The sequence below is a fragment of the Dicentrarchus labrax genome, unplaced genomic scaffold (assembly GCF_905237075.1).
Source record: "Dicentrarchus labrax unplaced genomic scaffold, dlabrax2021, whole genome shotgun sequence".
Taxonomy (NCBI): domain Eukaryota; kingdom Metazoa; phylum Chordata; class Actinopteri; family Moronidae; genus Dicentrarchus; species Dicentrarchus labrax.
Genome location: NW_026136705.1, coordinates 24,456,414 through 24,478,652, shown reverse-complemented (window position 1 = coordinate 24,478,652; position 22,239 = coordinate 24,456,414). Strand labels below are relative to the sequence as shown.

Sequence of the window (22,239 nt, the reverse complement as noted above, 5' to 3'; positions counted from 1 at the left end):
TGTGGCAACAGCACTATCAGCTAAGCTAAACCAATAACCCTCAGAGGAAAACTCTCAGGGATTGGACTTCATCAACTTATTCCACTCTGTATTAGAGTATTACATATGTATTGTCATGTTGCCGCTTTTCACTGAAGATGTATCTTTTTTACACTGTAAAATATTTAAACCTAAGAACTCGTGTTTGTTCTGCAACAATGGAAATATTCTAGATGTCTTGTGCTTCATTTCATACAAATTTCTACCCCCCAAATTCTGCCTTTTCTCTGACTTAATCGGTATCGTTGGAAACTTTTTCTTTTTGTAGCCGAATAACTGACCCACCGGCAGCTATTAGGTAGCACGGCTACAGGTATTTAAATCTAAAGGGCTGCCATGTTACTCTGAATTCTGTGAAGAAGACAAACTAACCATGAAGCAAAAGTACTTTCTTAATTAGCTGAGTGTGTCAGCCTATTACTGAAAACCGTTGCTCACAGACTGACTCTCTATGAGCTTTAACAAATGCAGTACAGGCTTGACTGGCTGACCTTTCCAGTGCACCGTCCTTTGATAAAGCGCAAATTAAAGAGTCTCATTACACCTGAAGAACTTGCCAATTAAAAGTCTTTAAATACAAATATTTAAGTATGAACATTCTGAGACGCCCGACTATCATTATGGGAAGAATTGACAGCACATGAAAAGAGACATGGAAAGTATCATTAGACGAACGAAAGCTTGTTATTGCCAAATTACCAAAGGATGAAATGACCAAAGACTTGTAGTGGAAGATCTTAGGGCAACATAGCAAATCAGAAGTGGTCTGATCTGGTCTGAGCTGTCTAACTGGGCGTACATTAAAAACACAAAGACAGACATTATATTGGCAGTAACCCATATGCTGTAAGTTGTCTGTTAAAGGATGAAGATAATGCGCCTTATATGTGTTCTCAAAAACTCTTGGAGGTCTGAATGACAGCCCATGACCTAATTATGAAAAAAAGGTTATGTTTTATTCTCTCTCAGATGCTCCTGTGCCTAAACTTTTCAAGACAGAAAACTGATTTGTCATTTCAAACATTCCCAACATTAAAGCCTACACAGGACTCATGCTGCTCATGGTGCCGTGTAGCGCTGCATCTCTACCTTATGTGTGAGGTGGCAACTGATCAGTGAGAGTGTTTGTACACCCGCCTGCCTCCAGCAAGGGAAACACGAGAGAGAGACTCACTCCCTGCGAGCGATTCTAGCTCAAGGACTCGCTGTTAATCTACAGCATCAATGCTGTGACAGCAAACACCCCCACCGCTGCACAAACAAGTTGCATCTGGACACGCTTGTATGTACACATATTCACATACATCATGCACACATGTATATACACAAGCAGGTGGAGCATTGGGCTTTAGGAATCCAGTTCACCTCAAGGGCACTTTTAATGCTGAATGGTCCGCAGTCTAATAGCTGTAAAAGTGGGTTAGTGTTAGCGTGTCAGTGGGGGTTTTGTTTGCGTACTCAGCAGCATGTTAAAGAGGTACCAGGTTCAAACAGATCCACCCGCGCCCAGCGGGAGGCTAAGAACTATGATGTGTGTTGTTGAGAGACATTTAATGTGACAGTGTGTGTGTGTGTGTGTGTGTGTGTGTGGTGAGTTCATGCTTTAAAACAATTCTGCAAGTGCTTTGCTGTGTTATGTGTCTGTATATAGGTATACAAGTTTGTGTGGGTGTGCCTTAAAGGATTTATTTCAGAATGTACATCCCATCTATCTGTTTGTAAGGATGAGTGGGTTTGGACTTTGATGCCACTCCAAAAAACAAAATCTTAATACTGCATTTCACACACAATTAAAACTTTCCCCAGTTTTCTTCAAGCTTGTTTGCATTCCAACACCACCTCCAGATGAATGCAGAAGGCATGATGACTGGAATAGTAAGAAGAGGCAGTACAATAAAAAAGGAGGAAGAGGAAATTAACTGAATGATCTGAACAGAACGTGATTATTACGTTTCTCCTCCACAGAAAAATCAAGATTCGGAACTTTGACAATTATTTTATTGTAAAGTGATAAATCACAAATGAATTAAGATTAAGGTTATTGTGTGAAGTGGTGGTTAAAAGTAGGCAACTAAATGTGTTTTATTGGTGTTCAGGTAAAGTTTTGAGCATGATTAAAAATGAAAAACCTTCAGGCACTGTGGATGCAGAGAAAAGTGTTTGTGATGTACCTGTATGCAGGTTCCTGTGTGTTCTCGACACAGGCTGCAGGACAGAGCCCAGCGGCTGGCGGGGATGTGGGACACCTTGGTAATGGGCTCCATCTTCTCTGGACAGCCTATACTCACCTACAGGGAACACAGAAAAATCAGATATACATATATCTGATACACAGCACCATTTGTGATAAACAATTAACATTGTGTGGAGACTTCGCTTTATTTGCACAATAAAGTTAACTTATTCTGTTGCCTGGGATAAATAATCATAATTAGAATCGTGTTACAATCGCAGTTACATCTTCATATTCTTTAGAGCTGAAATGATTAGTTGATTACTTCATTTAAGCCACTTTAAGTAAGTGTATTTTTTTAAGTGGTATTTTTTTCTCAAAATACATAATATAAATAGCTCTATATTTCAACAGCGTTCACCGTTACTGAGTGTTCAGTCAGTAACATGGGTCTCCCAGTCCCTCTTTTCTACAGCAAACTGATTTTTTTCTGGTAGCTGTGATGCCTTGTAGCACAATTTCGTCATTAATACAGACATGTCACAATTACCAGCTCAAAACAACAAAGCATAAAAACAAAACACCTTACTCTCTTCTCTTATTGTTTTAAATGTCGTACTTGAAGCAAATCAGCATATCTGATGAAGTCTGATTCTTGCAGTTTTTGGATTGCACCCACATGGTTGAATGCACTTAATGTAAGACACTTTGGATAAAAGCATCAGCCAATGTAATGTACTGAAAATCATTCTTCAGCCGTATTTTTTATTTAACACAAAATCTTAACGGCTCCCACAACGGTCAAAATTTCCCCGAAACCTTCCACTGAATGATAATAATCAACTTATTGTAGCTTAAATGATAGTTTCTTCAGTGTCTTCCACTTTCAAAGCCAAGATCTCAAATTAGAAAGTCTGTCCTTGGACCCAGAGGAGGGACACCTGTGCTCCTTGGAAAAACATTATTGTAAAGCTCAGTGTGACTCACTCTCTCTGAGCGGTCTATTCAGAACGGCTTTGGCCCCAAAACTTGCTCCACCAAATACAACCAAAGTCATTGACCTGTGCCAACCAGCCATGCAGAATAGAGTGGAGAGCACTCATCACCAAAGTGCCATTTCTTCCTTCCTCCCTCCGCTGCTTATTTCTTTCCAAAAACCATTCCACCTCTTTCACATTAACTTATTCTCATATTTTGCAGCATGGCACTCCTTCCTTGTCCTTCACGCTTGCAATAACAAGCTGTCGACTGATTCCTGCAGGTCATGCCCCTCCCTCTCTTCATCCATTCGTCCTTCTATCCGATTTTCTTTTCCTTCTCTCATCTGCTCATCCACAGAACAAGCCCACAGCCTCGCTTCTTTCTTTTATTATTGATGTCTTTTGTACAGCACACTCAATCGGAGTAGGGGTCAATTTTCACTCCATTGAGGATGTCAATAGAAAGTGCACTTCAGACAATGATGCCACAGCTGTCGCCGTCAACCCTTGCTTCTTTTATACAGCTGATGTACCGATCGATGGCAAAAGGATTTCCAGTTTTTGAATGCTGTAGCTAATTGATTGGATTGTTCTCAACCCTGATACCCATACACACGCGCAGAGGTTGCACTTTACACAATTCCTCCACTTTCCCCTCTTGTGTTGGTTTGTCAATGCTCAAAAAGTCTGCACTGTAGCTTTCTATGTATGTATCTATGTATGTGAGTGAGTGTGTGTGTGTGTGTAAGCCCATGCAGGCCTCAGGGAATGAGCATATTCTAGCCCCAATTACTTCACATTTCAAAGCAGATAGATGGAAAACTGACAAAATTTGAAACCACTTCAGTGGAAATGGGTAGAAATCACAGTGCTGAATGAAAAGGCATTTTAAAAGAGGGGCTCTGCGTCTTTCAGTGTGTGTGTGTGTGTGTGTGTGTGTGGTAAAAAGCCGTTTAAAGAGAGACCTCTCTCTAGGGGTTGAAGGCAGAGGGTAGAAGGCAGCTACACACACAGCACTGCAGGGGGGCTGTATCGTTTGAAGGCTGGGTGGTGTGTTCACGCACACAAGCACAAACACACACGTGCACAAACATGAATCTCTATGAATGACACTCGCACACACAGAGCCCCGTTTTCTGGTAATTTCCACTACTATTATATTTGGTAGAAATCTACTAGCCGGCGTTGTGATGTGTGTATATTTGTGTAGATGTCTGCTATTAACAACTCTTTAGCTCATGCAAGCACACATGACTGAGTCTTTGCAAGGACACACACACAAACACAAATGCACATACAGCACAGACATGCAAATTATCTTTTTTTTTTCCCCTCCACGGTAGGAAGAGAAAACAAAAGCGAATGGAGCAACGAAAACAATTAGCCCAATCAAGGGTGACAGAAGGCAATTAGAAGTAAAAGGTTTGAGCTGCCAAAAGCTACTCTATTACTGAGAAATCTGCTGGTGGAGTGTGTTGTTGAATAGGCTGAAGACACATGACTGACTCTCTTAACAGTTTAAAGGTGTGTGCAAGGCGTGAAGCAACATCCGTCCCTGAACCTCTGAAATGAGCGGCTTTATGTCCGTTTGGAGCTTTCGGATGAGAGACATTTCCGTAAAGGTATCATCAAGACCCATCACGTTGAAATGAGCGGCTGTTTGGCTACATACTTGACAAAGAGGTTCCTCGTGAATCAATTTACATTATCTGCAGACTGTTAAGAGGGAAATCTTGACTGAAAAAGCTACATGAAGTATTTGAGGCATTTACTGTAAACAAGGAAACCCTGGTGGAAAATAACAGACAGGTGCGAGTGTTTCTCAATATCTAGGCCACATTTCCCGTAAATCCTCCTGCTTCTGACTTCTTCGAGTACACTCAAGCCATATGAAGATTGAAAGAGTTACGAGTTGCTGTAATCAACCTTCCTCGTCATACTGACTGTGAAACAATGCCTGTCACTCTAAGAAATGTTGCAGTCTTTTATCCGTGCATGAATTGATTCACAAAATTCATGTAAGGCTCAATATGAGGCTTTAAAAGTCGAGGTCAACAAAATCAGGAGGGTGGTAGTTATCCAACATTGCGCTCTTTGTGTTTCTACAGTCAGTGTTTCCTTGCTCAACTGCAGTGGAGGGATAGAATCTGGTGCTGTAGTAGGCCACTCTCATACTGCCACTGTATTTCTGCTCCTTCCTTAAAGGGAGAGACTGTCTTACTCCTGAATGGTGGGTCACAGCATGTTTTGTGTGGATGCAAATGGTGGAAAAGAAACAACAGTATCTATACTGAGTAAAACTGAGTTTCAACAAGAGCTTTCAGAGATGGATGCAGAAGTCAAAATAAGCACTGCGTGGGTCTTCATCAAAGCATGTTAAACACCACACTTTCAGGTGTTTTTCTTCTCTGCTCACTCTCTAGAGCCACTTTTGCACCGATATTCAAGGCGTGCCTATAGACCTATCTTTAATTGGAACAGTCAGGTTCAGCACAAATTATATGAAATGAACAACTACTAAGGCTGCACGATATGGTAAAAACATCATATTGTGATTATTCTGATAGATACTGCGATTCTCGATTATTTGGGTATGATCATTTTTGCGTTACAAATTGAATTTTCATTAAAAAACACCTGGTCTGTACCAAACAAATCTTAAATCTGTGGAACAAGATTTGTAGACCAGGGCACCTCTGCAGCACTTCATTTTAATGCTGTTTTGTCACACATTTTACCTTTATCAAAGCATTGCGATTTGCATAATGCTTCTGAGATTTGCATATGCACTTGGCCATATTGCGATTCCAATAATATTTTGATACCTTAAGCACAAGAACACACAGGTTGACTGAGGACGTGCATGAGAAAAAACAAAAAAAGAAAGAAATGGTTATCTGTATTAAGATTTTTTGTCTCTCCTTGGGTCTCACCTCTGGGATCCATAAGGCACAGCTGACGTGGACCCACTTGGTTCCACTACGGGTGGGCTTAAGGGCCCCCCCTCTCTTGGGGCAGAGCAGACATTTGGGCTGGACGCCCAGAGCGCAGGTCCGACACAGCCAGTTCCCCTGGGGTACCTTCAGGATGCCATAACACGCCTGCGAAAGAGAGAAAGAATAGTTAGGAGAGGTGATGGTGTGAAGAGGACATATAAAGAGAGACACTTTATAACTTGGGAAAGCCTGGCTCTGTCTGAAGGTTACACGATCCGTCTATTCATGTTGTGTACAGATTAACAAATGAGATATAACGTGTTACTTAGTGAGATTTAGAGGCGCTGGTAGGCAGATTTTGTTATCTTCGGACAGAGGCAGGCCAATTGTCTCCCCACGCTTCAAGCCTTTATGCTAAGCTAACCGGCTGCTAGCCACAACTTTGTATTTAGTGGACAGATATCAGACTGGAGCAGAAAGTGGCAAGAAAGTGAATAATGCCCAATAAGAGGGTGGAAAATTGTTGCAGAAAATAAAGAAGAATATTAAAAATATTAAAAAGCCATATAAATTAATTCATCATTTGAATCATTTTTCTTAACCACCTTAATAAAGAAGTGCGAGTGTAGCCAGACTGGAGGAGAGAAAGAACCCTGATGTACAGCAGAATTTTAACCAGCTACACCACAAGCCCACTCCATTGTCTTATTTCAGAATCTTTTCAGTTTTGGAAGCAGCATACTGTCAGCGGTTGCTGCTTCATAACTGAAAACTTAAAAAGTAATTACAGTCTGCTGCTTATTTCTGTCACATAAAATTAGCAAATTCACTGATTTCAAAGCGACACATAGCAAAACACTCCACCTCTCTCCCCCTTTTATCTAATCTTACAGCTCTTTAGAGGTTTGTGCGCACTACTGCTGCAATAACACACAAAAAAAAAAAACCCACACACAAAAACACTCAAAACAATTCCACCGCAGACTACTGTCCCGCCCAAAACTTAACTTTCAATAGGAATTACATCCACTGAAGGAAACAAGAAATGCCACTTGGTGTTGTTTTCAAAACACAGCAGGTTATTGTACCATCAGTGCTCCACCCATTTCCCCTTCCGTTAACGCACGAGTACCCTGAACATTTTTCATGCCAGCATAATAGCATGTTGATTTTGATAAGATTCAGTCCCCAGAGTCAGAAACAGAGAATGATTTTATTATCAGATATGATTTATTCCATAACTGTCTCAAAGTGCTTCTACTGTGGGGAGTGAGTCATTCTTAAGGACTCTTTAACCTCCACTATTATAACTTCTACGTCAGATCTATCTAATCTCATTTCTAACGGGTTATGCCCAAATTAATCCACAACAGATCATTTCAGGAACCACTGTCGCTACATTCACCTGTTCATTCACACAGCAATTTTAATTTAGCCTTAGTCTTTTAGTCACATTTTAGTCCTTCTTATATTTATAGGTTTAGTTGATGAAACGCCATTACTTTTTAAGTAAATTTTTAGTTGTTTTCTCTATAAACTATTTCAATCTATATATATATATATATTTATTTATTTATTTATTTTTTGAATTTCCCCATTGTGGGACAAATAAAGGAATATCTAATCATGCTAATACAGGTATCGTACACTGGGATCAAGGGATTGAACAACACTCTCTTAAAGGTCCAGTGTGTAACATTTAGGAAGATCTATGGGGAAAGGGAATATAATATTAATAGGTATGCTGCCATGTTGAACCGCCACGTTTCTACAGTAGCCCGCATGACCCGCGAGCCAGGCAGGTTTGGGTTGACTTACTAGAAAATACGAGTACTTCAGGCAAGTGGGTCAAGTGACAAAGCAGAGTTCTGAGTAAGTTATTAATAACGTCTCGAAACATTGCGAGCAACAGTTCACCTTCCACTTTCTCTTCCCCTCTCTCTGTCTCTCTCTGTCTCTCTCTCTCTCTGTCTCTCTATCTATCTCTCTCTCAAACACACACACACACACATGCTGGGTGCTGTGGATTCAAACAAGCGCATCCTGTGGTCAGCTCAGCTGGTCAGTGTTTCAAGTGCATGGAAACAGGTTAAATCCAGTGAACTGTGGACTCACACAATGCAGCCAAAAACTGGGCTTAAAAAAAGACAGTAGGCTATAGACTTGCACATTCTGCTTGCAATTCACTAAGAAGCTCAGCCCTGCTAGCTTTGTGGCTTGCTGGTCGAGTCTCGTATTTATTGGGAGGAAAACAGCATGCATTTTTTGAATATCAGAAAGCCCACCACCAACGTTTCACTCCTGTCTCATCAACAATAACAAAACACACATTTCCTCATAGTTTCTATCATCACATATCTATTTCTAGCTCATCAGAGTTTCATCTTGGTCATGGAAAAAGGGTCACTGACGAGCATTTTTTTTTGGTTCAACAAAATCACCAAAGCTATATTGATGCCAGGTCTCGGTATGCAATCGCTCACCCTATTCAATTATAAGAAGATAAAATTATGGAAAGGAAGCATAAAAACAGAAACAAACTTCCCACTGACAGGAGTAAATAAAGTGAGACATCAAAGACTGCATCTTCATTAAAAGCAATTAAAGTGCTTTATTGATTAAAGGATTCATATTGATCAAACAAAACACTTCAGTAAGCAGGGCCTGTCTTATACCGGTTGAAGGTTAGAGCAGTCAGCGTTGAATGTGTTTACTCTATAAAAGCAATAATATTACTTAATACGCCCTCGGAGCAACAATTTCTTTCACTGCTTGTTACATTTTGTTTCCATGACACCTTAGTGTTTGGCAGTTCTTCTTCTGCCCAATAAAAACGTAGAAAACACAGTGATTACCCTGTGGAGTGGCGTTATACAACAGTGTTTGAAAAAGTGTATCTTGTGTACCTTAAATGTAAACAAAAAACATGTTTACAATGAAACGTGCACTTCCGTCTGAATATTACCAGGGGCCAAAGCGTGATGAAGTTCTAGCTATCTTTTTGCTTAATAAAGTCAAGTAAAAAAACATGCATAAGGGATGGGATGACTATGTTTCCCCTCTTTTTCTAAATAATTCCACTTTCCTTTCATATACAGGAGACATTTTAATAAATTTAACAAGCACTTCTTGATCAACAGCTTAGGCAATTGATAAAATATTTGGTGCCAGGTATCTCAGGAAGCAGGATTTCTCCCCCCACCCCACATTGTAAGTGAAATGTTAGGTGATGGATCCACACGAGATAATGTTTGCAGTTGGCGGTAACTATTTCAATCCGGTGTCATAACAGCAGGTAAGCAGAGGCAGTCTGATGACACTGAAGGTGTGCTAGTGCCAACGGGGCCGACAGAACAATTAACACTGTGTCAATGTGTAACAAACACAGCAGAGCACCTCAAGCCTCAGGTTGTCACAGGCACCATTTGTGAAATTGCTACTGTACATGTACTTTCATGCTGTTGATAAATGAAGGCAGTGGGAGAAAGAATGTGTAGGCAGCCAAACTGTGTATCTGGACAACCTTGATTTTACATTCAAGCTTTCAGAATGTGAGAATTTCATCTGTAAAGCCAAACAGGATTCTTAATAATACACAAGCATGCACAAACACACTTAAACAGAGAGATGAGCCACTCAATCTCTTAATTCCTGACCTGATGAACGCAAACGTTGCACTTGTCGCAGAAGACCATCTCGTTGCCATCCTCTCCCTCCGGCGAGCGACAGACGTCGCACACCACGTCCTCGTCGTACTCGATGCCCAGGCCTTCCTCCGTCTCGATGGCCTGCCGCATCTTTTCATCGCACACGCTTTCCAGCTCGACGAGAACGCATTCCATCGTCAGCTCATCCATCTCTGGTAACGCTGGTGGTGAGAAAGACAGGAAGCAGAAACTTGATTAGTTTTCGTTTATCTTCTCAAACACGACAATGAGCTCTAAACCAATTATCCGCAACTCTGGTAAAAGTAAAGACAGGGAGGAAGAACGGGGGAAGGAGACGTGATTAAAGTGTATTTTTTTTCTTTTTCATATTTTTCACTTTATGTTTTTCTTTAAGAGAGAAATGTGTCCTTAATGCAGAGCTTATCCACTCTTCAAAAAACTGATTTGAGACATGGCCGCTGGAAGGAGTGATGAATATTTGAGAAAATACTGAGCCTGTACAGAGCAATTAAAACTAAGAGCACAGGGTCAACAGGGGTTTCTTTTAGTTCTTGTTATCAACAAGGACAACAGTAATGGGAAGCTGCTCATGGGAAACTCAAAATGAGTGAGCCAATTTACTAAATTCTAGTTATTTCTGGCTAAAAACACAGTCTCACACTTTAATTGGAAATGCACACAGCTTTCCTTAGCAAGTACACCTCGCACAGGTCACTTTCTGTTTTCTTTGGGCCATCTTAGGATAAAATGTGATGAAAATTAGCTGCATGATGTGGGAGTATGTGGAGTCGACTCTTCTGCTAACCAGAGAAAAGCAGAGAAAGGCTGTGCTCTGTCACCACAAGCCAGTTTCCTATCAAAGCCAAAAAACGATTGCCAGTAAGCCCTTCTTGCCGACAGCTCAGTTCACCACGCCAATATGTGTCTGCATTAGCATTAGTATTCCTGCTCCATTTGCATCTCAAAGTAATGCCTTGCTCTAAGGCTGGTTAATAGTTGATGAAAACGGATTTAACTGGCAAATGCAAGCTTTTTTTCCCCTCATAAAAAAATAAAGTATTTGAGCTACAAGGAAAGTAAACAGTCTGGTTTCCAGGTCGGTGGCACACAGATGTGGTGTACTATTATCTCATTAAGTGGAACGAGATTACAATGATTATTCAAAATGGGTGACAGTAAGGCATTAAATCTGGCTTCTTTTTCTGAAATAAAGAAGATTATTTGGATAACTGTTCATAAAAAAAACATTTTAGATGTTACCTGGGGACTGTAATATTCCACAAATATTGACTCATGGCTGTAAAGAGCATGCCAACACAAATCAGATTTTTAAGTAATAGAAAACATTATGAGTAAGGTGATAATTTTTATATTCTGTATTTACATAGTGTTATCACACCACCTCTCATTGCTTCGCGTGAATGCTCCAAGCAGCAATAAAGAAACTTCTGCTGTCCTGGCTTCTTTTTATTCTGTAGTTGAGGATTATTTATTGATTTATTTGAAGGATTCAGCACTCAGTTGGGAGGTTTTTTTAAAGTGGAGCTGAGCATCCTGTGTCTCTATCTATTATTTATATGACTCAATCCCTTCCCATCCAAAAATAAAAAATAAATAAATAAACAATTTTATTTACTGATTCTTGGGCATCTGACTGCCAATGTGCAACCTGAGCTGATGGTTCACATAAACAAGTAGAGGTTAGACTCACATAAACCCAACCTGAAAAAACTTTTTTATGCCTTAGAAATGTAAAATCAAATGCTGCTGATGTTGAAAACAGGTCATGGTTTGAATCGTATTTTTGTCTTGAATTTGGCATCAATGACGAACTGGAGAGAAGAAACTGTGTGATTGCAATGTAGTTGTGGATTTAGAAGCAGAGAAAAAGGGAAGTAGAGTTAAATATTAACCTGCTGTGACATTTACATCATCAACTGAACACATACACACAGGAGAGAGGGAAGTAACACCACTGTTCACAGATACATTACAGTGTTTGTATGTATGTGTCTGCACATTGTGTGTGGGCTTGTATTGACTTTAGATTTATCTTCTATGTGTGTTTCCGTGTTTTTACATGTGACAGCTGTGCGCACATGCAGATACACATTTATCATTGTGTGTGTGTGTGTGTGTGTGTGTGTGTGTGTGGCTGCACTTATCTGTCTGAAAGCTTCACAGCATTATACACGCACACACACACACACACACACACACACACACACACACACACACACACACACACACACACAGATAAACTGACTTTTTATCTTTACTTTTTCAATATGTCCTGCTGCCTTTATTCTGCACATTGTCTGTGCATTTTGTGATTTCATGTACGTTTCTAATTGTATTGAATGCATTATAAATGTATTTTCTCAAATATTAGTGTTAGACTGTGTTTTTCAGTGTTTTGTGCTGCTGTAATGGGCTAGTTTTTCACTGACAAAAGTGTTTTAGTGTGCACACATGTAGTTTGGTTAATCTGGTCCAGACCAAGGGAAAAAATTGAATTTGCATTTTAGTCCTGGTTTGGTTCATGTTCACACTGACTTTTTACAGACAAACTAAAAGGAGTAAACATGAAGTCACTGACAGGTAACTCATTAATTGGACTGTTTGGCCCGAATGTCATACTGGATCATCAGGACCCAAAATCAATTTCCAATGACTGACAGCAGGTCATGCAGCACGTAAATGCTTCTAAATGTCATAAAGAGACTGCCAATCGAACACAAAAGCAATATTCCAGCAGGTGTTTATGTGGGATCACTATGTAACGTACTTTCAGTGAACTTACTGAACTGCAACTGCTGAACAGAGCACAGCTTTTAGAATTGATCAAGAAAAAGCCCTGCAGTCACTTGTTGGTGGACTTGGTACCATGGTTACCAAATGATTGAAACATTTACACAATTAGGCCTATAAGATCACTCCTTGAACACATATCTGCTACCATAAAATCCTGTGGTTGGTTTCTTTGCTTTCACACCCTAAACAAACCGCACCAGAGCGGACCAAGACCCACTTTTTCGAGCGGTGTCAGTTTGGTTGTTGGGTCTGACTGACAGTTTTCACAACAGCCCAAATGAACCGAACTAACCAGGTAAACAGAGTTCATTTTAACTGAACCAAACAAGTTAGGTGTGAAAGCACCCTAAAAAACTTAAGTCGGCACCCCCTGAATACACACACTTGTATAGACTTATACAGTAAGTACAGGTCCAACATAGAAAATGCTGAATCATCCCATCAGGAGTCCAGAGTCATATAGCCTCGCCCAGTAAAACCAATCAACCGTCTGTTTGTTTGGTCTAGCATTGAAGGTTATGAGAAACAATCCGCTTCTGCTCCTGGAGGAGCCAGTGTGTATGTGCATGTGTGGGTGTGAGTTTGATTTAAGGACAATGCGTCCCAGAAATAAGGCCTGAAACCCCAGCAGGGATTTATAAATACAATTACTACGCTTTATCTGAAAAGAGCCGATCAGATATCGAATAAAATGGTGGAGATGGGAGAGATGCTCGGGGTCAGCAGTTGTCACCATGGCAAAATAGAGGATGTAGCAAAGCAGAGGAGAGAGAAAGTGACAGAAAACTGTAGAAGAGGAAGGGAGAATATAGAAGAAGCAGAGGAGAGGAGGGGAACAATGAGAGGAGAGGGAAGAAAGAAAATAATATGTACTTTGCGGTTAAAGTACAGTATATTTAGAGTATCTGCAGGTTGCAGAAACCAAATTTTAAGACTTTAAAAATTTGGCTTGGAGAAGATGACCCCTTAACACTGACCCTCACCCATGTCAGATAAACAGCTGCGAAGGCTTATTTTTTATGCAACATGTCTAATAATGGTTCTGTGGCTGTAAATAGGCAGGCGTGAAAAAGGACAATTCACACATGAGGCTGAAAGAAGATTGTTCTAAGATGACATTTTGTGAAATATTACAGTCTCATTTAGCTGAAGACAACCTTTTGCTGATCTAATCCCTCTAGGAACCTTTGATGAACTTGCTGTGATGGTAAATACATAACACAGAGACATTTTAGATAACTTAAAGTGCTTTTTCAATACTGAAGTTCTCTTGAGGGCAATTAGAGAACAATCAGCAGCTTTAATAATGAACAGTTTTTACAAAAGAGCATCTCTCACTATCAGTTTATGTGCTGCCCCAACTAAATAGTGTTGAAACAACTAGTCGATTAATCGATTACTGACAGAAAATGAATCTATAATTCTGATGACTAATTAATCTTCTCTCTCGTTCATAAAGTAAAAACACACAACATTGATGGATCCACCTTCTAAAATGAGAGGAATGCTTCTCTGTTTTATGTCCTTGTAAACAGAATATCTTTGGGTTATGAAAAATTACAATTGGAAGCAGAACCTTGGAAATTGTGATGATATTTTTCACTTGTTTTCATTGATCTCAGACATTATTGTGACAGTACATTTGCGCAGGTTTAGGGATGAGGGTTTTTTTTTTTTTTTCTGTTCAATGTCAACATGTTTTCTGGCTATATAAAAATTAGGCAGCGAGTCAGTTTGCACTCACCCATCTGTCTGAACTCGTGGTTCACCAGCTCCAGCCAGGCAACGTCCAGGTCATCCAGGTCATAGCAGCTGTAGCGCTGGGTGGGAGGAGACTGGGTGCTGCTCTCCCTCTCCTGCCTGTTGTTGAACAAACCGCCTGCTGACTCTGGCAGCAACCTGGAACAAACACAAAGATACACGCAGAGAGTTTATCATGTGGTCTGGAAACACAACAGCAGAACTCGTCTTACTATCTTAAAACACTTAGATTATAAAATCAAAACGACAAAATAACAGACAACAAAAAGTCAGTAAAACTAAGCACTGATCTTGTTAATGGGTAACAATTCCAGCTCTAGATTGACAAATTCATTAAGCAATAACATAGAGTGCTGTGGTTGCTGGCACCTGTTGGCTGTGGTCGAGTTTCATCACAATGTTAACATAACAAGAAGAAAAATCCTTATTCCCACGGTTGGTGTCTGGCCATTGGACAAAAATGGGATTGAAAAGGTATCACAAGTCTAAAGCGATTGCCATGTTAATTAAGATACTGTAGTGTCCTAATTTTATATTTTATATTCAGATAAAACAGTGAGATGTTCATTTGTCAGCTGTAAAAGAGGTCTGGAAAACAAACGCTTTGATATGAGTTTATATAATAAAGTAAAATCATTGAATGTTTCAGAAGACACTGTATGGAAGATCATCACAATGTAAGCCAAACATAGAGAAACTGCATCGACAAAGAGGAACGGTCAGAAGGTCAAACTAACCAACAGGGATGTGATGGACATACTGTATGTTCTGTTTTAACAATACAGGGGCTGGATATATACTTCCTTTATTTCATACAGCAGCAGCATGAATGACACAGGTCTACTGAATTCGTTTTCATCCCATGTTGGATCCCTTAATGTGAAACCACTGTCACACGTTGGGCAGTTACCAAAATAAAAGTAAAGTTTCATGCTCTCTTGCATGCTCTCTCACTCTCTCTCTCTGGAGTTGGTTAAATGATGTTTAAACGTCATCATCAGTAAAGTGCTTTGTAAAATACTATCCACCCTATTTTAGTCACCTTGTCCATAATCAATAAAGAGAAATTTTGTCCTCCAAAACTGTACATACATGCTCTGTGAAAACACAAGCCTGCCCTTCTCATGACAACAGGAAATATAGGGAAGCCCTTCTCATGTCTGGGACTCTCCCTTACACCCTTACAGTCAGGTCCTGACCTCATGGTCCAGAAAGACTGAATGCAAACAGGAAAAAAGAAAAAAAGTAATCAAAACGATGACAAATCAAGTGGTTGTAGGCAGCAGTGACAGGAAGCTCCTCCAGGCAGTGTCTGGTTCTCTGGAGCCTCGGGCCTGAATGTCTCTCTGTCAACAACAGCAGGAAATGGGGTCAGGAACTCTGCTCGACCCACTGGGAACCAATAACGACTCAGACACGGTCATGCACACATTTGTGTGCACACACACACAGACAGGCCAGCCCAAAACATCTGCATACTTTAAGAGCTAATAGATACATATAAACAAAAGAACAGAAGCATAAATAAAGTCAGATACGCACTAAACACACATCTGCCATCAGGCAGCGAGACACCACACCCGTTTAATCAGAAGGAAATCATCACACTGTACAGATCACACACACTCACACACCATATCTCCAAAACAGCTCTGTGTTTTGCGTAGTAACACACACACACACACACACACACACACACACACACACACACACACACACACACACACACACACACACACACACACACACACACACACACACACACACACACACACACACACACACACACACACACCCCAATGATTCACATTCTCGCCTGGTGAAGTCGTGACCTTTGTGTGAAAAGGTGAAGTGCTTCAGTGATCACAACAACAAAACAAAACAACCTTTAGCTCTCTGTTTCGCTCCTATCCTCAACGCCTCATTATCATACCACTCAGTTATTATCATCATCCTCCGTCACTGCCGTCACCCTCACATGAAGCGCCACTGTGATCATCATCATCATCATCATCATCCTCATCATTATCATTATCTTCCCCATTATCATCACCACTACTTCCTTCATCATAACAACAGCTGCCACTATTTTATTCTGTAATCTTCACTAGAATGACATTTCACATGTGTTGCCAGCACAGTTGAAATGAAAATAACAAAAACAATTAAATAATTTTCATAATAATAGCTATTAATAGATGGAAACAGGTGAAGAATAAAATATAATCACTTTCTGAATGAGTAGTGGTTCAATTTTACTGTCGCACCACTCTCCATTTTGACTGTCATTGAAATAAAAGCTAAATTGGTGTGGGATATATTCCAGTGCAATATAAAATATGTAAATAGGAGTAATTATACAATATTACACAATAAAACATGTAATTGTCTAACCCGTAATTGCTTAATTCTTAATTCCAGCAACTCCTCTCTTTATCCCGGTATTTCTACTTCTGTTTGTCTGATTATGAAAACATGCAAATCCCCCTGTGGACAATAAAAACAATGCCCTGAATATGTACAACAAACATACAGCTGGACCTCTGGACGATGCTTTTTATGGCTTGTGTACAGATGCCCCAACCACCCCCGGAAACTTTGATTTCCAGATCAATTGATGTCAACATCCCAGAGATATGTGCATCAGTGACACCATTGTCACTGCTGATGCTGCATCCGTTAATCTAATAAAAAGCACAGATCTGATCCATTTCTGTCTGTGAATGGCCAATTTAGACCACCATTACATGATCAATGGAGGCAAACGTGTAATCTTTAATAAATCAAACAATTCTATTATCTTTGTGTCAGGACAAAATGGAAGAAAATTGAACCCTGTTTTGGCCTGGTATCATACGGATATCTGACACTGGACAAACAGGCCTGGCCAGTCAACTAGCAGGGGAGAAAGGAGAGAAAAGAGAGGGACAAAGACACACAAGAGACACACACACATTCACAGAGAGGCAGGAGAATAGGTTTTGTACTGGAGACACTGGACTGGTTGTTTCTGTTATGTAACGTTAAAAGCGGTGTCTTATTACATTGGTGGGTGGTTTTATTGCATTATCGAAGCATAAGCCTGGTGTTATTCTATAGCTTTTGTTACTGTCAGCAAATCCCATGAAAATATTAAAACCAAAAATGCGTTAGATCGTTTTCTAATTAAAAAAAAAAGACTAAATAATAACAATACTCAAGCAAGAGTAAATAGAACAAAAAAATATAATATATATATATAATCAGGTAAAAACTGATTGCCAAGTCCATAATGTGATAACCAGTGAGTAGTGTAATATACTGAGATGTTACCAGCAGTGCTGTTGGAGTTTATGATATTCTTAGCTTTGTTTATTCTAATATGGGGTTTATTACATTCAGTTGTATCACTCTATTGGTGTTTGTTTGGCTTCTAGCTGTGACTGACAGTGTTGATTTGCTTTACCAACATGGGGATGTAACAAAAAAAACAACAAAGAAGAGAAAAGGAGAAAAGAAAGGGATGACAAAAACAAGGACATGAAAGAAGACGGGGGATCTATCCAGCCAGCATTTAGACACTGAGTAAATGATACATGTATCAAAACTGAAAACCTGCGTAAATTTAGAGCAAAAATGAAAGTTGATACCACATCTGAAGTCATTCAGCTAATGCCTACGTCAATTTGAGAACTCTTTCTGTCTTACTGATATCGTTTCAAGAGTTGGGACAACCATTCAAAGAGACGTAAAGTCACGTTATGTAAATTTAGTGCTTCTTTCTACCCTGCCTGTCAACTTTCTAGGTATCATCTCTCTATCACTAGTGTGGCGACGGTTAACGGGAGCTCCTAGTTTGGATGTCAGAGGTACAGGAGCCGAAACACCGAAGTGAGACATGAAAGGAAAGCATCGCCTCATAATAATGTCAAATCATCCCCATCTAACAGGGCGTGAGTCAATGGGGGTCAGAGTACAATGTGTTCTTCCACTGGTAAGTATCATGTATCGCACAAACACACACACACACACACACACACACACACACACACACACACACACACACACACACACACACACACACACACACACACACAAACCTTACATAATGTAGGTAAACAAAACCATGTGCAAAAGGTCCCCTGTTTGTCCAGGCTTTATTATGACTACAAAGGCAGAGAGAAAGTGCAGAGTCATCTGTCAATACTGAAGACAATTAGAGCTCTCTGTGAAACTGTAAATAGATTTTCTGTCTTTTATGCGGTTTAAGACTTATCCTGAGAAATGTGTGTGAGCCAAAGAACTTGAAAAGTACCGACTCAGTTTAAGATGTTCTTGATATGCATGCATCATTTACAGATACATCTGTGCAGCTTAATTTATTAACAACATTATAATGTATTTAAGTAAAAAATGATCAGACTAGAGATAGAAAATAATGTCCTGAATTCATTTACATGGTTGTCCCTGGTGTTTTGAATGTCCTTAACGTCCTTTATTTAAGCGGAGACAGCCATTCCATGTCCGACCAAAGAATATTAGGAACTTCTGTAACCTTGAATGCTGCACAATCTCTGCACACACACACTTACCCATACACACACCAAAAAGAACATTTAAAGGTGAAATCTCATCTCAATCTCTACTCCGGTACTTCCTCTTAATTACTAAACCTTATCTAGCTATTGGGATTTTTTTATTTTTATTTATTTTGTTGTTACCCTGGTTGCTGTCATTATTTTTCTGTTGCCTTGTCATGTCTCATATGTCTTCCTGTCCTTGTGTTAATCACATATCTTGCACTATTAATTAAAAAAAAGAAAAAAGAAAATTCAGTGATAAAAAGCAGACAGAAAAGATTTTTCAAGGAGATAATGAGGTACGGATCTATAAAAAAAGAAAGATTTCAAAGTATTTCTAAATTTTAAATAAAAAATGTCAAGGTTATGAAGCTTATTGAAGCCGATAATTTCACATAAAAATTTGTAAATTTCCACTTTTAAACCTATTATCAGGATATGGAACAAATATTCTTAACTAATAATAATAAAGAAACCTTGGAAATCACGTCTGTTTACATTTCAGTAGACCTAATGAGGAGAGCAGCAGAGGGGGAATATTTAGAAGTTCCCTCCTTGGAATCATAACAATACGACAGCTGAGTTTTGCTTTGATCTTAATGGTGCGGCCCATGAAATATTTATCAGGAGGAACTACACACCGAGGGGCTCTGATTCTTAAAACAATGAAAACCAAAGTCCCCCCCCATCCCTCTTCCAGCTCGGAGGCCCTGAGGAGAAGTGTTTTTGGTTTACTACACGGGATGTGCCTCTGGGGAGCAGAGGAGTGGGAACTGTAAAGCATATCTTGTGGCGTAACACTGCTGAATAGGATGTTATATGAGCATGGGCAGGGAGGACAGGTGATTTATATGTTTGTGAGTATGTGAAGGAGAAAGAAAGAGATAAAGAGAGACCTGAGTCAAATAACTGAAGCAAATAAATCTTCTGTATTTGACTTACCTGAAAGAATCCTCATGAGTCCATGCTAGAGCTCTCTCCACTATCCCATGATTAAACTTAATCGCATGCAGGTCACTAGTGTTATCTCCAAAGTGTGAATGATGTATCTTGTTATATCTTTAAAAAATGTGAGATAGAGCACTATTATCTACCACTTCAACAGATGATCTAGCCAGGTTTATTTTAATTGAGAAAAGGAAGGAATCACTCAGCTCAGTGAATGCCCTTGGATTTGCAGCCATTTATAAACCGAAAAATATGTAAATAAATAGGGTGATCTATCAATAAAATACTTTATGGCAACTTTATGGACAACTTAGTTTGTGTCCTTTAAGTACTTCTTAACTGTCAGTAAGTAAACAAGAAAATGAATAAACATATATCAACTCGCATTTTACAGTGACCAGTCTAAACTTTCTGACACCGATATTGTCCCATATCATTTGCATTAAAGTGAGGTGTTTCTAATATTTTGTCCACCCCATATATATCATGAATCACACTAAACATTAGAAAACACCTGTCAGTATGCAATTTAATTCATTAGCACCACAAACCACAGCCTGAACATAAAGTTGAATCAACACCCTTAAAACAGTTTCCACAACTCTGACCATGATGGTCGGATTTATTGCAGGACTCTTGTATTAGACTGCAATTTTTTTTTATTAGCTAGGTGTCCGAACTAAACTGCATTTGAGTGAAATTGTGAATGGAGGGATAAAGCATGCAAAAGAAGCAGAGAAAGCTACACAGCTTGATTTAAAAAAAGGCTGATGGATAAAAAGATGGTAAGAAAAACCCAACCTTGCCTTCTTCTCTGTCCCTGCTCCCATATGTTTCTTACCACTGTGTAAATCTCACTTTCCTCCTTTTTATAAAACGTCAATAATAATCTCCTCTCAAGGAGGGATGAAGTGGATGGTGTTTACATAAGACATTTCCAGTGTGGGCAGAGCGACAGCGGCTGAGCTCAGCTCTCAGTCTGACTCGCTGCCCACACAGGACACGTCTAGTTTAAACAGACATCAACTCCTGACAGATCACTCATGAAGTGCAGGAAGTCATTCTAAACGAGGCTGGAAATGTATATGAGGCTAAATGGAAAGGGGGGGGGAGAAGGGCATGGATGACAGAAAGTAAGAAACACAGAAAGAAAGAAGGACAAATGAGAGGGGGAAAATTATGCAATATTATTGATTAAAGGGTAGAGGAGAAAAGAAAGAAAGAAAGAAAGAACTACCAACTACTGTTCATTTGCCATTATGCTTAATTTAAAATGGAAAACTAACTTGCTGGCTGCCAACTACCTGTCTGAGAGAAAGAGCAAACAACAATGACAGGAGTTGTTTTTTTTTTGTTTTTTTAAACCATCTAACAGAAACACGTCTTAATTATCTACAGCTGATTAAATGCTGTAATCTCAGCTGCCATTATTGACAACTGCCAGCGAAATATTTCACCTCTTCAAAATCATTTGAGCCATAATTACAATCGCAGCACTTGCAGTGTTTTACAGTGAGGATGAAGTCATAATAAATGATTACATTTTTGTGACATACAATATTAAAATTATTAACATTTAAAGTGACGGTTTCACCATTATCTAGTAAGTACACTGCACTACACAATTAACGGTCAGACAGCAGGCTAAAGATCACCTGTTGGACACGTTTTACCCAACAGAGTCTGCAACGAGTTGAGGTTATTTTTTAAGTTCTTTTTAACCAGCTGGACTGGGTAATAGGAAAGTGAAAGTTACACCCTTTTAGTGGAACAACTAATCAATCTAGGAATGACTAAACAATCATCTATGGGCAAAGGAAGAAGAAAGCTATGGAGGGGATGTCGAGAAGTGGAAAAACAGGGGGAAACCAGCTGGTAAACAAGGTAATAAGTAGAGATTAAAGAAAGACACGGAAGAAGAGAAGGAAGGAGAGATAGAAAGGGTACTCTTCCTCCTAGTTTTTGAGTAATTTGATTTTAAATCCAAAAGTAGGTGTCAAATTCAGTTCATTTGATGTCATGGCTTAAAATTCTTTCAACAAGCTCCTCTCTTCTTTTGAATTCCCCCAATGCGATGCAATATCCTTTTAAACATGTTGAGTGAATGTCAAAGCCGCTAACAAAGCTGCAGTGCACATTATCAGTGCAAGAACAGCACCACAGACAGCGGACGTGGTGGAAGAAGTTTCTTTTACTCTCTGTAAAGTCTGAAGAAAAAAAAACTTGATAAGGGTGCCACTCTGAATACAAGATTAAACCGCTTGTTCAGACATACCATTCTAGTCAGATGCAAACAATCACTTCCCTGTGTGTTAACATTGTGTCTGTGTGTGTCTGTGTGTGTTTGAAATAATCTGTCAT

The 22,239-nt window shown here is 39.5% G+C and overlaps 1 protein-coding gene across 1 annotated transcript in view; it reads right to left on the bottom strand.

Moving 5' to 3' along the window:
- The window catches only part of jade2 (jade family PHD finger 2), a 170,742-nt gene that overhangs the window by 62,765 nt on the left and 85,738 nt on the right, over nucleotides 1-22,239 (bottom strand). Inside the window, exons 5-8 of the mRNA XM_051400617.1 lie at nucleotides 14,355-14,509; nucleotides 9,785-9,996; nucleotides 6,126-6,293; nucleotides 2,211-2,327 (exon numbers count right to left, since the gene is read on the bottom strand). Of these exons, the coding sequence (XP_051256577.1) occupies nucleotides 2,211-2,327; nucleotides 6,126-6,293; nucleotides 9,785-9,996; nucleotides 14,355-14,509 (652 nt within the window). The remainder of the gene's footprint in view (nucleotides 1-2,210; nucleotides 2,328-6,125; nucleotides 6,294-9,784; nucleotides 9,997-14,354; nucleotides 14,510-22,239) is intronic.